Below are 16,708 nucleotides of genomic sequence, written 5' to 3'. Positions count from 1 at the left end.
CCTAAGCAACTCAGTGAGACACTGTCTCAAAATATATTTAAAAATAAAAGGTTTGGAGATGTAGCTTAGTGGTAAAGTGCCCTTGCATTCAGTCTTCATTATAAAAGAAAGGAAGTAAGGTAGGTAGGTCAATCTCTAAAAAGTAGCAAGTGGGATGCCGAATGCAGTTGGCTTATTAGTGGGCCTCAGCAAACTGAGGTTGGGTTTTTAATGGGATGCTCCTAAACAGCATTATCCATAGGTCCTTTTCTCATGAAAGAACAGTGTGTCTGGAAAAGAATTCTGTAAATTTTCACTTGGGGATAGAGGGGTGGCAGGTGAGTGAGACAAGCAAGTAGTTTTTTTTTTTTTTTAATATTTATTTATTTATGTATCTTTAGTTTTAGGTGGATACATTAGTTTGTTTTTATTTAGTGCCGAGGATCGAACCCAGTGCCTCATGCATGCTAGGCGAGCACTCTACCATTGAGCCACCACCCCAGCCCCCAAGACAAGCATGTAGTTTTATCATTCATCCCCTTTGCTTTCAGTAAACCTCATTTTTATACTTTATTAGAGATTCTGTTTAACCTTTCCAGAATATAAATCTTTAGTCTTCTACAATGTGGGAGTAATCACCTGACTAAAGGGTTGAAAGAAGAGATCTGGGTGTTTAAAGTTTTTAACTTTATTTATATATCCTTCCATCCTTTTATTTTCAGCCCCACCTCCCACCTTGACTTTCAGAAGTACTAACTGTTCTGTTCCTAAGCCTTTCCAGTTTTCTCTATACACATGAACTTGTTTCAACCCTTCTTCCGCCATCTCCCACACACTTAGATTTTCAACCTTCTGAGGTCTGCTAAATTCCCTTAAAAAAAAATATATTGCACAATTCTTTTTATTTCATTTACTGTCATCTCCCCTTCTCTTTCTTTCCTCCCGCCCCCCCCCCCTTTTTTTTTGTTACCAGGGATTGAATTCAGGGATGCTTAACACTAAACTACATCCTCAGCCATTTTTATTTATTTCGAGACAGGGTCTCACTTAGTTGGCTTTGAACTTGGATCCTTCTCAGCCTCCTGAGTTGCTGGGATTACAGGCATGTACTATCAGACCAGGCCATTCTCTTTATCCTTAATGAGTTTATACGTTGTTGTTTTAATTACTCTCACTTTAATACTTAAAAGTTCTTTTGTCTGTATTTAAATTGCAGTTAGTATTGACTTAATTTTATATTAGGAAGTGTTGCTTATTTCAATAAGCTATAAATAAAAGTCATGTTTAGCCAATATTTTTCAAGGTAATAATGTTTAGCTTTGTGTGCATGTGTGTGAAACAACACAGCTGATTACACTGGCAAAATTCTTACCCTTTTATGCTTTAACTGTATAAAAAATAACATTTTTGAATGGGAAATGAACTTTTTTTGCCTATATATAGGATACAGTATATCCTATATATAGGATAAAGAGAATTTGTTGAGAATTTGTTGTTGTTTAGTTTTTCTTTAAGAATAGCTAAAACTGAGCTGTGGTTGTAGCTCAATTGGCACAGTATTTGCTTAGCATATGTAAGGCCCACCTGGGTTCAATCCTCAGTACCACATAAAAATAAATAAATAAAATAAAGTTATGTACATATATTTTCTTTAATCTCTGGTTAGAACATGAAGGTAAAACATCTTCCAGAAGAGTAAAAAGCACTATTTTGTAATAATGGCAAGCCAACCTTTGAATATTACATATTAGACATATATGTACAGGGGTTTGGGGTGCGGGACGAGGAGTGAACTCAGTGGCACTAAATCACTGAGCCATATGACTGGCTCTTTTTAATTTTTTAAATTTTGGGATAGGGTCTCACTAAGATGCTGAAATTGCCTTTGAACATGAGATCCTCCTGCCTCAGTCTCCTAAACCACTGGGATTTACAGGTGTGTGCCATGGCACCCAGCTCAGATAATTTACACTGAGAGAATTATTGTGTGGCTGGCAGGGAACTGTGGCTTGCTGCTATTATCCAACATCCTGAGAGAGTATGGTACCATATATTGCTGACTCAGAAAAGATCAAAATTTGAAATAAGGATTTCCACTGAATGGGTATTACTCCCCTCCCCTGACCTTTTCTTTCTTTTTTTAAAATTTCCTACTGGAGATAGAATCCACAGGCACTTTGCCATTGGACATCCTAGCCTTTTTAACTTTTTGAGACAGGGTTTTGCTAAGTTGCCAAGACTGGCTTCAAAAGTGCAATCTTCCTCCCTCAACCTCCCAAGTTACTGGGATTATAGGCCACCTATGCTCAGTAGTATTTGCTTTTATAACATTTGAAAATAGAAAAGTTTTAAGGTGTAGTAAGTTGGAGACCATCTATATGCTGTGAGTTATGGTTCATAGTACAATGAAGATATTTAAAAACCGTTAAAACCTTTGTAAGTTTTTAGTTTCAAAATTATTTTCCAAATTTGTATTGTTACTGTAGTATCTTTTCATGTAATGTGTCTTTGGTAGATTAAGAATGCTCTGATTGTCCCAAACTGACATGCTTGCATATTTATGAAAACTAAGCCGAACTATGAAGGATGGTTTACATTTAAATTTGTTTAGGTTCATTGCCCAAATTTATTTTACAATCTCTGTCCTACCTCATAGTTTTTGACCCCTGAGAATATCCTATTTTAACATTGTAGATCATATATTCAAAGTGAGCACAGGAATGATTTGTGATTTTAATGGATTTATAAATTCCTATGACTTCCTTGATATGATTTTTCTTCCTTCCATCATTATTTTAGAAACATTATTAGCACTAGAATTGTTTTTTCCCCTTGAATAGCTAAAAGTTACATATGTATTTGTGTGGTGTTAGGAGCCTTTAGATTGTGTCTTTGACTTTTTTTCCAGAATGCTTTTGGATTCAATAAACTATATTTTGGTTACTTACATATATTTTTTATATATATATAATTGCATTTTAGGAAGACACATTTACCAAGTCATTCTGTTAAAAGAAATTTTTGGCTTGAAAAGAAAAGTTTTTGTGCTAGCCCAAATATAATGAGCTTATTTTCCTTTTGACATCTTAGCCTTTGGTATGAGTCTGTATTGTATCATTCTGTCCTTTCCTCTAATTCCTAGTGGCTTTCCTCTCATATTTTCTATTGATGATTAGGCTACATATGGCAGATAGCTTTTTTTGGGGGAAGATAGCAGGGATTGAACTCAAGGGCACTCGACCACTGAGCCACATCTCCAGCCCTATTTTGTATTTTATTTAGAGACAGTCTCACTGAGTTGCTTAGGGCCTCGCTTTTTGATGAGGCTGGCTTTGAACTCTTGATCCTCCTGTCTCAGCCTCCCAAACTTCTGGGATTACAGGCATATGCCACCACCCCTGGCAGCAGATAACTTTTTAGAAGAGTGATAATCCCATATCTTGAGAGAATAGCAAGGCATGCATTTCATACCACTGTACTCTACCTCTTTGGCTTGGTAAAAACATTACCGTCAATAACTTTTCATTTGTTCGAACCTTGAATTAATGTGTATTTAAAATCAGAATTGAGATCTGTGGTTGTATAACATCAAATTTCTATTTTTTGCCTGTTTGGCACGTCTGACACATGTATTTCTTCTTTCCTGGGGGTGGTTTGGTAAAAAAGAACATGAGTTAGCTCAGTTATTTTTCAGTAATTAGTAATGTGATACATCAAGAACTAACAGGCACTCTTCAATTTTGGGTACTGGGTGGGTACTGGGGATTGAACCTAGGGGCAGTTTACCTCTGAGCTGCATCCCCAGCCTTTTTATTTTTATTATTATTTTGAGACAGTTTCACTAAGTTGTTTAGGACCTCGTTACATTGCTGAGGCTGGCCTGGAATTTGCAATTTTCTTCTCTCAGCCTTAGCCTACAGGTTTACAGGCCTGCACCACTCTGCTCAGCAGCCCTCTGCAGTTTTGTTTTGTTTTCCAGAGCTGAAAACCAAACTCAGGGCCTTGTGTGTGCTAGGCAAAAGCTCTGCCAATGAGCTAAATCCCTAACCCCTCTCAGCAGATTTTTTTTTTTTTTGGTGTGGGTGGTGTATAGAGATTGAACTCAGGGGCACTCAACTACTGAGCCACATCCCCAGCCCTATTTTGTATTTTTTTTTTTTTAAAGGATCTATTTTCTATACCTCAGAAATTGATTTAAAAAAAAAAAGATATTTAAGTTACGCTTTGACAGTGAACTATGGACTGATGACCACATGTGATAGCTACTCAGGAGGCTAAGGAAGACTGCAGGTACATAACCTGCCTGGGCAAGTTAGCAATATCCTGTCTCAAAGTAAAATTTAAAAAATAAAATAAAATAAAAAGTTTGGGTATATAGCTCAATGGTAGAGTGCTTACCTAACACACACGTAGACCTGAGTTTAATCATTAGTGCCACAAAAAGCAAAAATGAAAAAAAAATTGATTCATGAAGTAAGGGGTTTAAAATCTTTTCACTTTATTGTTCTCTAAAGGACTGTCACCAGTTTTGGTAATAAAACTTTATTGCTTGTCATTTGGTATGATAAAGTCAAAGAGTTAGAGATTTCTTCCTTTTTTGCTATTACTATAATCTAGAGCTTCCTTTCCTCCCCCCCTTCCTTCCTTCCTTCCTTTCTTTTTTTGTTGGGGGATGGTACCAGGGATTGAATTCAGGGGCACTTAACCACTGAGCCACATCCTAGCCTTGTATTTTATTTAGAGGCAGGGTCTCACTGAGTTGCTTAGCTGAAAAGGCTGGTAAGTAGCATATTTTTCCTTTTTGGCTTGTTCATATCCTTTGCCTGTTTACTATATAAATGGGTTAGTTTTTTTAAATATGTATATATTTTGAGTTGTAGATGAACACAATACCTTTATTTTTATATGGTGCTGGGTATTGAACCTAGTGCCCCACACATGCTAGGCAAGCGCTGTACCACTGAGCATCAACCCAGCTCTGATGGGTAGGTTTTTATGCTTTGATTTAGTGTGCATCTTATATAATTCTTTGTGAGGAGCTTTAAACATTTACCCCAATTTGGGTTTGCCTTTAACCATATTTATGGTATTGTTTTATTACACAGAATTGTTCAGTTTCAGTGTTATAAAATTAATTATTTCCTTTAGAGTTTTTAAGCTTTTTGTGTCATTCCTATCAAAAGTACCTGGTAGAAGTGAAGCGTGGTATTCCTGTAAACCCATCTACTCAGTAATTTCAGCTATTTGGGAAGCCAGGCAGGAGGATCACAAATTCAAGACTAACCTCAGCAATTTAGCAAGATGCTGTCTCAAAATAAAATAGAAAGGGCAGGGGATGTAGCTCAGTGGCAGAACACCTCTTGGTTTTTTTATTTGTTTGTTTTGTACCAGGAATTGAACCCAGAGGTACTTAACCACTGAGTCACATCCCCAGCCTTTTTAAATATTTTATTTAGAAACAGTGTTACGCTGATTTGCTTAGGTCCTCACTAAATTGCTGAAACTGGCTTTGAACTAGTCTCCTGAGCTGCTGGGATTACAGGTGTACTGGGATTACAGGCTACCCTCTGGGTTTAATCTCCAGTACCACCCCTACAAAAAAGTTCTTACATGAAAAATTTAGAAAGAATATACTTATTTATTTTTATCTTAATATATTACTTTTTAGACTTGATACATTATCATTTTAAATTTTAGAATTATTGACATTCTCCTAGCATAGGGACAAGCTTGATTAGTAAATTACTATATGGTTTATAAGATTTAAAACGAAAATCAGTGGATCACTGCATTAACCCTTTCCTGGCCTTAACATCTCTCCCCAATTACTTTGAATCATTTCTGTCTTGTTTTGTTCCCATATTTCCAAATATCTATGACTGTTTCTCTTTTTTTGTTGTTGTTATTTTGCCTTTTTAGTTTGCTATTAACTATTCAATTTGTACTATGAAAGATGAGAATTTCCCTCATAACACCCCATCCTATAAATACATTAATTAACCCCATATACCATTTTACATTTTCATTTACATGAAGTATTTCATTTTTGCTAGAGTTGATTAACCTTTCCACCTCACATTATTTAGTTTTCTAATGTGCTTATCAGTAATTTATATCTGAACTGTCAGAAATATAAATCTCATCTCAAAATGTTGAAAAACACAAGGTTATTGTACTTTTTAAATTTTTTTGTGGTGCTAGATATTGAACCCAGGGCCTTGTGCATGTGAGTCAAGCACTCTACCACTGAGCTGTATCCCCAGCCCCAACACAAGATTATTATTAATATATATTTTGGAGGGGGGGCGCGGGGAAGGGGTTACCAGGGATTGAACCCAGGGGAGCATAACTGCCGCAGTCTGGCTGGGCACAATTCAGGAGTCACTTGTCAAAAGAAACGAACTTTATTTTTAGAGCCACACACGCCAAACAGCTCCTCAGGAAAAACCCTCAGAGACCAACTGCCACAACCGGCTTCCCACGAGCCTCTCAATTTCCCCCACTCCTCCTGCTCTTGAGGCCCTTTGGCTGGGTTGCGTGGGCGGAGCCAAAAAAGTCCTCCAATGAGCAGCTCCGTGGTCTGAAAGGGCAGGGAAACAGCCCATTGAGCATCACCGCAGAGGAGCCAATCAGCTAGAAGTTGCTGGGGCCGCTGAGAGCCAATCATCAGCTGGCAGTCTGAAAGTTTGCTGGGGCCCTTCAGCTGTGGGTCTCAACAACCACTGAGCTACATCCCCAGCCCCTTTTATTTTTTATTCTAGATAGGATCTCTCCAAGTTGCTTAGGGCCTCACTGATTGCTAAAGCTGGCCTCAAGCTTTTGATATTCCTGCCTCAGCCTCCTGAGTCACTGGGATTACAGGTGTACACCAATATGCCCAGGAATTTTAAGTCTTTTATTACAATGATAAATTTTTAATCTCATCAAAACAGGATACAGTAAGGCACATAAAAGTATATAGATGGGTGAATTTTCACAAATTTTTTGGGGCATGTATTTATGTAGTACCAAGATCATGAAAAAAAGAACATTACTAGCAATATAGAACACTTTCTTGTGCTTCTTTCCATAACTGTTGTCCCATCCACTAAAATAATCACCATCCTGATTTCTAACAGCATAGATTAGTTTTGCCTTTTTTTGAATTTCATACTAGATTTGTACAATTTTGTGTCTGGCTTATTTTTCTCAAAGTTGTAATGTGTTTTATTTGTAGTTGTGTAATTGAGGATCACTTATTCTCATTGCTATTATAATAATCTATTAAGTAACTAGTTTATTTTATCCATTCTTTTTCAGCTATCCATTTGGGTAGCTTCAAATTTGTCCTTTTGTAACTATAGTAACATAATATCAAGTTTCATCATCTTGTAGCATGTGTCAGAATTTCTTTTTTACGTTAAAATAATATTCCATTCTATGTATACCACATTTTCTTTATGCACTTATCTGTCAATGGACAGTCAGTTGCTTTACCTTTTGGTTGTTGTAGATAAGCTGCCATCAACACGAATGGGAAAATATCTCTTTTGAGGCAAGTGCTCTACTACTGAGCTACACTTTGGCCCCATCATACTCTTTTTTTTTTTTTCATAAGCACATGCAACATATTACATTCCCACCAAGAGTGCACAAGGTTTCCAATTTCTCCATATCCTCATCAATGTTATTTTCTAGTTTTTGTTTTGTTTGTTTAGTGGTTCTGGGGATTGAGCACAGGGCCTTCTGCCTGGTAAATACATACTCTACCACTGAGCTACATCACAGCCCCTGTTTGTTATGAGTGATAGTAGCCATCATAATTGTGAAATATATCTCATTTCCCTAATGATTAGTGATGGTAAGAATCTTCATGTGCTTATTGACCATTTGTGTATTTTCTTTAAACATCTACTTATGTCCTTTTTCCATTTTGATTTTTTAAAAAATCATATTTGCTACTGTTTTAATTTTTATGTGTTCTTGTTATTAACCTCTTATTGGATAGATGACTCACAGGTTGCCTTTTCACTGTTTATAGTTTTTTGATGCACCAAAATTTTAAATTTTTATGCACTTCAGATTTTCTTTAATTAGTTTGGTTTGGGAATTTGTTTCCAAGAAGTCATTACTGAACTCAGTGTCATGAAACTCTTCCTTGTTTTTTTTCTGAGAAGTTTATAATTTTAGACCTTATATGCAGGTCTTTGATGAAGTAATTTTTGTATGTGGTCTAAGATAAGGGTCCATATTCAACCTTTTGCAGGTATCACTTATTGAAAATATCGTTTTTTCCCCCCATTAAATGGTCTTGGCATTCTTCTTGAAAAATCATTGGACCATATATATAAGGGTTTTTTCCTTGGAATTCTTTTCTATTTCAAAGATGATCCTTATCTTATGACTGTCACTATGCTAGCTTACAGTGTTTTGATTATTGTCGCATTTCTATAAGTTTTAAAATCTGTATGAGACCTTCAATTTTGTTCTTTTCAAGATTGGCTACTTAAGTTCCCTGGAGATTCCATTTTTAGGAATTTTAGGATGGATTTTTCTATTTCTGTACAGATCTTGGCATTTTGATAAAGATTGCATTGAATCTATAGATCACTTCAGATACTACTAACATTTAATAATAATGAATTCCAACCCATGAGCTTGAGGATGTCTTAACTTTTATTTCACTTCGGGTAGTTAGCAATAATGAATTTTAACATTAATGAATTCCATCTGGGGATGGTGGTGTTCACCTGTAATCCCAGTGGTTTGGGAGGCTGAGACAAGAGGATCACAAGTTCAAGGCCAGTCTCAGCAATTTAGTGTGGTCCTAAGCAACTTTAGTGAGATCCTGTCTCAAAAAATAAAAAGGGCTGAAGGTGTCACTCAGTGATAAAATGCCTCTGGGTTGTATCATCACAAAAAAAAAACAAAAACAAACAAAAAAACAGCCTATGAACTTGTCTTCATTTGTGTCTTTTCAAAAATTTTTCAGTATTTCATAGTTTTTAGTGTACAAATCTTTGGTTTCCTTGGTTAAGTGTATTTCTAAATACTTTATTCTTTCTGATGTTATAAATATAATTGTCATATATGTCCGAGCCCCGGCCCCTGCCAGTATTGGGGATTGAACCCAGGGCCTCAAGCATGCTAGGCAAGCACTTTACCATTGAGCTACATCTCCAGCCTTGGGATTGTTTTCTTAAGTTTCTTTTCAGATTCTTGATTAGTGTATAGAAATATGGTCGATATTTATTCATTTATTTATTTTTATATGTATACATACATACTGGGGGTTAAACCCAGGGGCACTTTACTGCTGAGCTATATCCATATCCCCAGTTCTTTTTACTTTTTATTTTGCTACAGGATTTCACTAAATTGTGTAGGCTGGCCTTGAACTAGAATTGTTTTGGCTATTGTTTTCTGTGTATGTGTGTGATGCTGGGGATTAAACACAGGAGTGTTCTTTACCAGGCTATACTGAGTAATGGAGAAAATAAATCCAAGGAGTCACACTACTGTTAACATAAGTAATTTAGACCCTGAGACACAGTTCAGACTCTTTTTCAAGTAACACCTTAAATCTTTGACTAATCTGCAAACTTGAAAGTGCTAGTAACACCAAAATAATATCTGTACCGTTACTACTATCTATGTCCTCCCTAAAATGTTCAGATCACTTCTAGAATGAGGTTTAAAAAACAAAAAATCACCAAAGGCTCCAGATACCTATTACAAATTAAATGCCTTAAAATTTGTATCTACTAGGTGCCAAGAGATCATTGTGAAAGAAATGCCTATTGCTGGCTGAGATGTTCAGGGAAGGTTTATAATGAAGGATGATGCTTTAGTTAAACTGAGAAGGTAGAAAGACACCATACAAAGGGAAAGGAATGTATAAAAAAAACACATGTAAGCAAAGACAGGAAAAGTAGTAACAAATGCAAGATGTATTTTGAGGCATGTAGGAAGTATTATCAATGAGACTTAGGAAATATAATCAAGGACAAATTGGGATGTGCTGCAGTCTGGCTGGGCACAAATAACTGAGCCGCTTTGGTGATGCACACCTGTAATTCCAGCTACTCTAGAGGCTGAGGCAGGAGGATAGCAATTTGAGGTTAGTCTTGGCAACCTAGTGCGAGAGCCTGTCTCAAAATAAAAAAGAAAGGGGCTGGGAACATAGCTCAGTGGTAGAGTGTCCCTGGGTATATCCTCAGTATGGGAAGATTATGAGAAGCCAAGTCCATGTCACTTTTTAACAAAATCTTGATGACCTCTGATGTGCAATATTAAAGTAATTTTATTATCCCATTAACTATTCTGATATGAGGTTTGAACAGTAACAAAAATACCTGTATGAATAATGAAATTTATCCCAATTAAAACATACTTTAAATAACCCTTTTATATACTTTTATGTGAACTTTATAGTTACTTTGCTGAGTTCCATCATATTTATTTACTTGGATAGTAGAGGTACTTAGTGCATAAATATGATTTTGGTAATGGAAAGCATCCTAATACTTTTTTTTTTAAAGTAATTGTGCAGGGGCTGGGGTTATGGCTCAGCGGTAGAGCTCTAACCTTTCACATGCAAAGGCCTGGGTTCAATCCTCAGCACCACATAAAAATAAATAAATACACAATTACTATTTTTTTATAATTTTATTGTATCAGTCAACTTTTTTTTAATATTTATTTTTTAGTTTTCGGTGGACACAACATCTTTATTTTTATTTTTATGTGGTGCTGAGGATCGAACCCAGCACCCTGCGCATGCCAGGTGAGCGCGCTACCACTTAAGCCACATCCTCAGCCCAAATTCAACTTTTTCTCTTTCGTCCGTCCTTCCTTCCTTCCTTCCTTCCTTCCTTCCGCTCTTTTGCTCTTTCTACGTTTAAAACTTTCCATAACCAGGGGGATGGTGACACTCCCCTGTAATCCCAGCGGCCCTGTAGGCTGAGGCAGGAGGATCATGAGTTCAAAGCCATCCTCAATAAAAGCAAACCACTAAGCAACTCAGTGAGACCCTGTCTTTAAATAAAATATAAAATAGGGCTGGGGATGTGGCTCAGTGGTTGAGTGTCCCTGAGTTCCAATCCTGGTACGAACACCCCCCACCCCACCCTCCAAAAAATAATAATTCCAATATGAAAGTAGAGGGCTGGAGTTGTGCTTGGTGGCAGACTGCTTGCCTAGCATGTGTGAGGCACTGGATTTGATTCTGAACACTGCATATAAATAAATAAAACAAAGGTCTGTTGACAACTTTAAAAAAATTTAAAAAAGAAAAAGTAGAAATTGGAGTATATTCAACGGTTATGTACCTGTCACACAGTTTCCATAACAAACTCCTGGCAAATCTTGTTTTTATCCATACCCTGTACACCCAAAGCTTCACATTATTTCAGATATTCTGTCATTTCATTTATTAATATTTTAGAATGCTTATTTATTTCTTTGTTTGTTTGTTTATTGCTGGGGATTGAACCCAGGGGCACTTAATCACTGAGGCACATCTCTTCTATATTTTATTTAGAGACAGGGCCTATCTAAATTGCTTAGGGCCTTGCTAAGTTGCCAAAGCTCTTCTCCAACTTGTGATCCCCCTGGCTAGTTTTTGAAAACTAACTGTAATACAATTAGCTAAAAAAATCAATTCCTTAGTCGCCAGTCAGTGCTTTAATTTCTTTTGCTCTCATTAAATTTGTAATCTATTCAAGTCATATTTTGATTATTACTAGGATTGGGAATGAATGAGAACAAGAGTTCTGATTAAGCTTGAAGATTTTCTCCTTTCACTTTTGGAAAATATTTTAGTAAACAATCTTTTAAAATTTGTATCCTTATGATAACTTTCCTTGTTTGTTGTTGTTTCTCTGGTATTGGGGATTGAACCCATGGGTACTTAAGGCACTTAACCATTGAGCCACATGCCTATTCTTTTTACGTTTTATTGTGAGACAGGTCATATTAAGTTACTTAGGATCTCACTGAGTTGCTGAGGCTGACCTGGAACTTGCAATCCTCCTGCCTCAACCTCCCAAATAGTTGCGATTATAGCATGTGCCATCTTGCCCCTTATGATAACTTTCTAGTCATTGTTTTTTCACTATTTCATACAAAAAGGAAATTGAAGTCTAGAGATTTAAGTGATTTGCCAAAGGTAGAGGACTAGAAAAGAATACCAGGGCCAGAACTCAGGGGTACAGAATCCAGTGTCATCATTTTTCTTCTTCTTGCTTCTCTTCCCCCTCCCTCCATTGAAATGTTATGACACTTAATGCTTTCCTTCAATCCTTTGAAATGTTTAATGTAGTCTTTCAGAGTCTTTGTTCAGTAAATTCAGCATTGGGTCCTTTGCTTTATACTGATTATTTTTTCCTTGTTTATGAATTACGGGTTTTTTTTAATGACTTGTAATACTTTAAAAAATATTTTTTTCAGTTGTTGATAGACCTTTATTTTATTTACTTGTATGCGGTGCTGAGATTGAACTAGTGCCTCAAACATGCCAGGCAAGTGCACTAGTGCTGAGCCCCAGCCTCAACCTGTAATACTCTTTTCTTGGATATTTAAATAATATAATTTGACAGTTGTAGAAATTAGATTGTTTCCTTCCTCAGGTTTGTTTTTGTTACTGTTGAAATTGCTTGTTTAGTGACTTTATTTTAGACTAATTTTATAATACCTCTATTTTTTCTTATAGCCAGTGAATTCTTTATTCTGTCAGCTAGTGATTATACAGGGATTTCCTTAATTTGCTGGAATCAGTGGATTACCTGGGCTTTGTGAAGAGGCTGTCTGTGTGTTGGAGCATAACCTTTTAACATACAGCCAAACTGTTGCAGACTCTACCTTAGCTTTCACTTCCTACTTGCGCATAAGTCATAGATGTGAGCTTGGGGCCTTCCCAAGTTGTTCCTGAGCATACGTAGAGCCTTAGGAATGTACCTATAAACATTGGCATGGTCTTCTAGATCTGTAGAAACTTGTCAGAGCTTTACAAATGATATGTACTCCAACTTTTTCTTTCTTTCTTTTTTCTTTTAAGATACCTTTCTTTTTTTTAATATTTATTTTTTAGTTGTAGTTGGACACAATATCTTTATTTATTTTATGTGGTGCCGAGGATCGAACCCAGGACCTCTCCTGTGTTAGGGGAGCAGTCTACCGCTCAGCCACAACCCCAGCCCCCAATTATTTCTTTTTCCTTAGTGTGTTTTGTTGTCCTCCCACCCCCAACTCAGGCAGCTTTGAAGTTAAACAATCACGTGCCTCCAGGAAAAATGTTTCTTTATTGGCCAAGTTTCAAGTCAGATCTAGATTATCAGTAGCTGTGTCTAATAATAACAGTTCCCTGGGGATAGTAGAGTTTAAGGAACTTCCAGGCCATACTGATTAGATTTGAATATGAATTTTTTGGGTTTTTTTTTTGGGGGGGGGGGCACTCAGGGATTGAACTCAGGGGCACTTGACCACTGAGCCACAGTCCTAGCGCTATTTTGTAGTTTCTTTAGAGGAAACTAAAGTTGCTTAGCACCTTGCCATTGCTGAGGCTGGCTTTGAACTCAAGATCCTCCTGTCTCAGCCTCTTGAGCCTCTGGGATTACAAATGGGTACCACCACACCCTGTGAGGTATTTGGTTTAAGGCTGCTACAGAGCTATAGTATTGAACTAGGCAGAATTAAACTTAGAAAGCTTGTTGTTCTTATTGTGCCTTAGACATTTTCATTGAATATATACTCCCTGAATTGCTACAAGCTTTTGGTTGTCTTCTAGAATTCTGAAAACTTGATTCTTACAATTTTGGGCAATTTTCTCATTTCTTTTATACAAGAGAGAATTTTCATGGGTCATTTTTTCAGAATTCCCTGCTATTTTAAATGAGAATCTTTCCACGGACATTCGCTATGATAGTATTTATGATAGCCGAAGAGTAAGAAAACAGTCTAATGCCCCCAAATCAGAAAATATTTTTAAAAAATGATTCATCTAGATGGAATAATATGTTAATACTAACAATTTATGACATGAAAGGATACTTATGAGATACAGGTAATAAAAAGCAGAGTACAAAAATAGGGTATGTTCAAATATTTAAAGATGAATTTTATAAGGAAATGAACATGTATAAACCTAAAATAAATATTTTTTAAAAAAATCTTTCTCTCTCTCTCCCTCTCTCACTCTCTCTTTAAAAAAAAAGAATTATAATAGCTGTAAATGGCTATGAACTTTGATTTAACATAGTCATTTATAAATATTTGAAGGCATGGCACTGGGGATAACATAGTATAAATGAGTTGTTTTATTCTTAGGTTTGTATTCTATAGAAAGAAGCTTTGATTTTGTGTGGTGTAATTGGGTAAATTATTAGGCAGATGAATAACTTGTCTCATTTATTAGCATTTATTTTTTTTTCCTTTACAGGCACATATTAAATTTCCTATTGACTACCCATATTCACCACCTACCTTCAGATTCTTGACCAAAATGTGGCACCCCAACATTTATGAGGTAAGAGATGTCCATCATATATTTCTCTGCATATTTATTTCCCATATTAATACTTTTAAAAATAGCCTCTTGGGCTGGGGTTGTAGCTTAGTGGTAGAGCATGTACTTAGCATGCTTGAGGCCCTTGGTTCAATCCTTAGCAATGCATGCGCACGCGTGCGCGCGCGCGCGCACACACACACACACTGTATATCTCTGTATGTCGTGATGGTAGTGCTGTAGCTACAGAGAAGTGTTCATGATTTTTCACTTTTAGTTAGGAGTCTCTGATTTGATTATTTTAAAATTGAGGGTAGTTTTATAATAGCCCGTGTATATTCAAGTTAAGATTGAGGCTTAAAATCTTCCCAGCTGATTGCTAAAGATTATTATGCACATGTGTTAACATTTGCATTTTTAAAATTTAATAGATAAAGTAATACAAATTTATTTGTGTACTTATCCTCTAACTTTACAGCAAGGGTCACCTGTTGCTATGTCAGAGATTCAGCTTTTTGGGGGGATTTATCCTACTACATTTGGACTGGCCTCCTTTCAGGAGTTGCTGCTGAGCATTTGAGAGCCTCTTTTGGAATAAATCCAAGGTGAGGTTATTCTGTTGGACAAGTCAACATGCCTGCAGGAAGCAATTCTAGTTTTGTTGATTGAAACATACCTAACTTTGGGCTAATTCATGAGGATGTTAGAATAATGCATTAGCACTTTTGAGCAGATTTATTATTTTCTACAGTCTGCTTTTTCTGTAAGATATCTTCAGTTTTCTTTGCTTTTTCACACAGGACAAACTAGTGCTGAAAGGTAATATGTAGTTTTCTTGCCAGAAATTAGCTCCCTTAATATTGTTTCTTCTTTTTTAGTACTTAGCATAATCATAATTCAGTGATTCTGCTGTCCTGTGTAACAAAGTTATTCTGTTGTAGGGAAGGGTCTGTAGAAATAACTCATTGTTTCATGAATTTAAATTGAATTCAATATTCACAGAAGTATTTTGGTAGTTATCTTACTCTATTTGGGCTGCTACAACAAAGTATCTTAGACTGAGGAATTTATAACCAACAGAAATTTATTGTTCACAGTGCTTGAAACCTAGGAAGTCCAAGATCAAGCCATCAACAGATTTGGTGTCTTGTGAAGCTCTTGCAACTATAGTAACAATAACAAAACCTACACAGTATAGATAGGTTTAAGGTAGCAAGGGAAAAGTGCAGACCAGCCTTTTGTCTTGCTATCAAGAACAAAACCTTAAAGTCATATACTAATTTATTCCTATTACAGTTATCTAATTCTGAGACCTCTCTTAAAAAAAACATAAAACAAGAAAAAGGACTCAAAGCTCTAAAGAAGGTGTAGTTGTTAATTAAATTCCTTTTAGTCTTTCACAACTTAAGCTATTGACTTCTCTCAAGAGTTAGCATTAGATGGTGATATTTAAAAATACTTTTTGCCTGGCACAGTAGTGTATGCCTGTAATCTCAGTGACTCAGGAACCTGAGGCAGGAAGATTGCAAGTTTGAAGCCAGCCTCAGCACCTTAGCCAAGACCCTATTTCAAAATAAAAAATAAAAAGCTAGGGATGTAACTCAGTGGTAAAGCAGCCATGAGTTCAATTCCCAGTACCAAATTTTAAAAATATGTATGTATAGAATATAATATTCATAATAATTTTTTTCTCCTATAAAGTACATGCATTTCTATACTTTTTTTTTTTTTAATGGGATTTAAATCCTGGGCACCTTATCACTGAGCTGTATCCCAGCCCTTTTGATTTTTTTAAATTTGGAGACAGTCCTGCTAAAGTGCCTAGAGCCTCACTAAGTTTTTGAGGCTGGCCTTGAACATCCTCCATCCTCCTATCTCAGCCTTCTGAGGGCTTGGGATTATAGGTATGCACCATCATGCTTGGCCAATTTTTTTTTAAAAAGAGAGAGAGAATTTTTTTAATATTTATTTTTTAGTTTTCGGTGGACACAATATCTTTGTTTGTATGTGGTGCTGAGGATCGAACCTGGGCCACACACATGCCAGGCAAGTGCGCTACCGCTTGAGCCACATCCCCAGCCCCTAATTTTTGTTTTTAATGAAGCAATAGATCATAGTTAGAAATAAAATTTGAAGCTGGATATAGTGGCACACGCCTATAATCCCAGCTATTTGGGAGGCTGAGGCAGAAGGATTCAAGGCCAGCCTCAGTAATTTAATAGAGACTTTGTCACTTAAATTTCAACA

At 36.3% G+C, this 16,708-nt stretch overlaps 1 protein-coding gene across 1 annotated transcript in view; it reads left to right on the top strand.

Annotated features, from left to right (window-relative positions):
* Window positions 1-16,708, top strand: part of Ube2r2 (ubiquitin conjugating enzyme E2 R2) — a 105,936-nt gene that overhangs the window by 56,542 nt on the left and 32,686 nt on the right. The window contains exon 2 of the mRNA XM_046457150.2: window positions 14,396-14,482. Coding sequence (XP_046313106.1) covers window positions 14,396-14,482 — 87 coding nt within the window. The remainder of the gene's footprint in view (window positions 1-14,395; window positions 14,483-16,708) is intronic.

The sequence above is a fragment of the Marmota monax genome, unplaced genomic scaffold (assembly GCF_021218885.2).
Source record: "Marmota monax isolate L192 unplaced genomic scaffold, Marmota_monax_Labrador192_F-V1.1 WCK01_AAM20220418_F8-fsc00069, whole genome shotgun sequence".
Taxonomy (NCBI): Eukaryota; Metazoa; Chordata; class Mammalia; order Rodentia; family Sciuridae; genus Marmota; species Marmota monax.
Note: the sequence above shows the minus strand (reverse complement) of the source record. Positions and strands in the feature narration are given on the sequence as shown.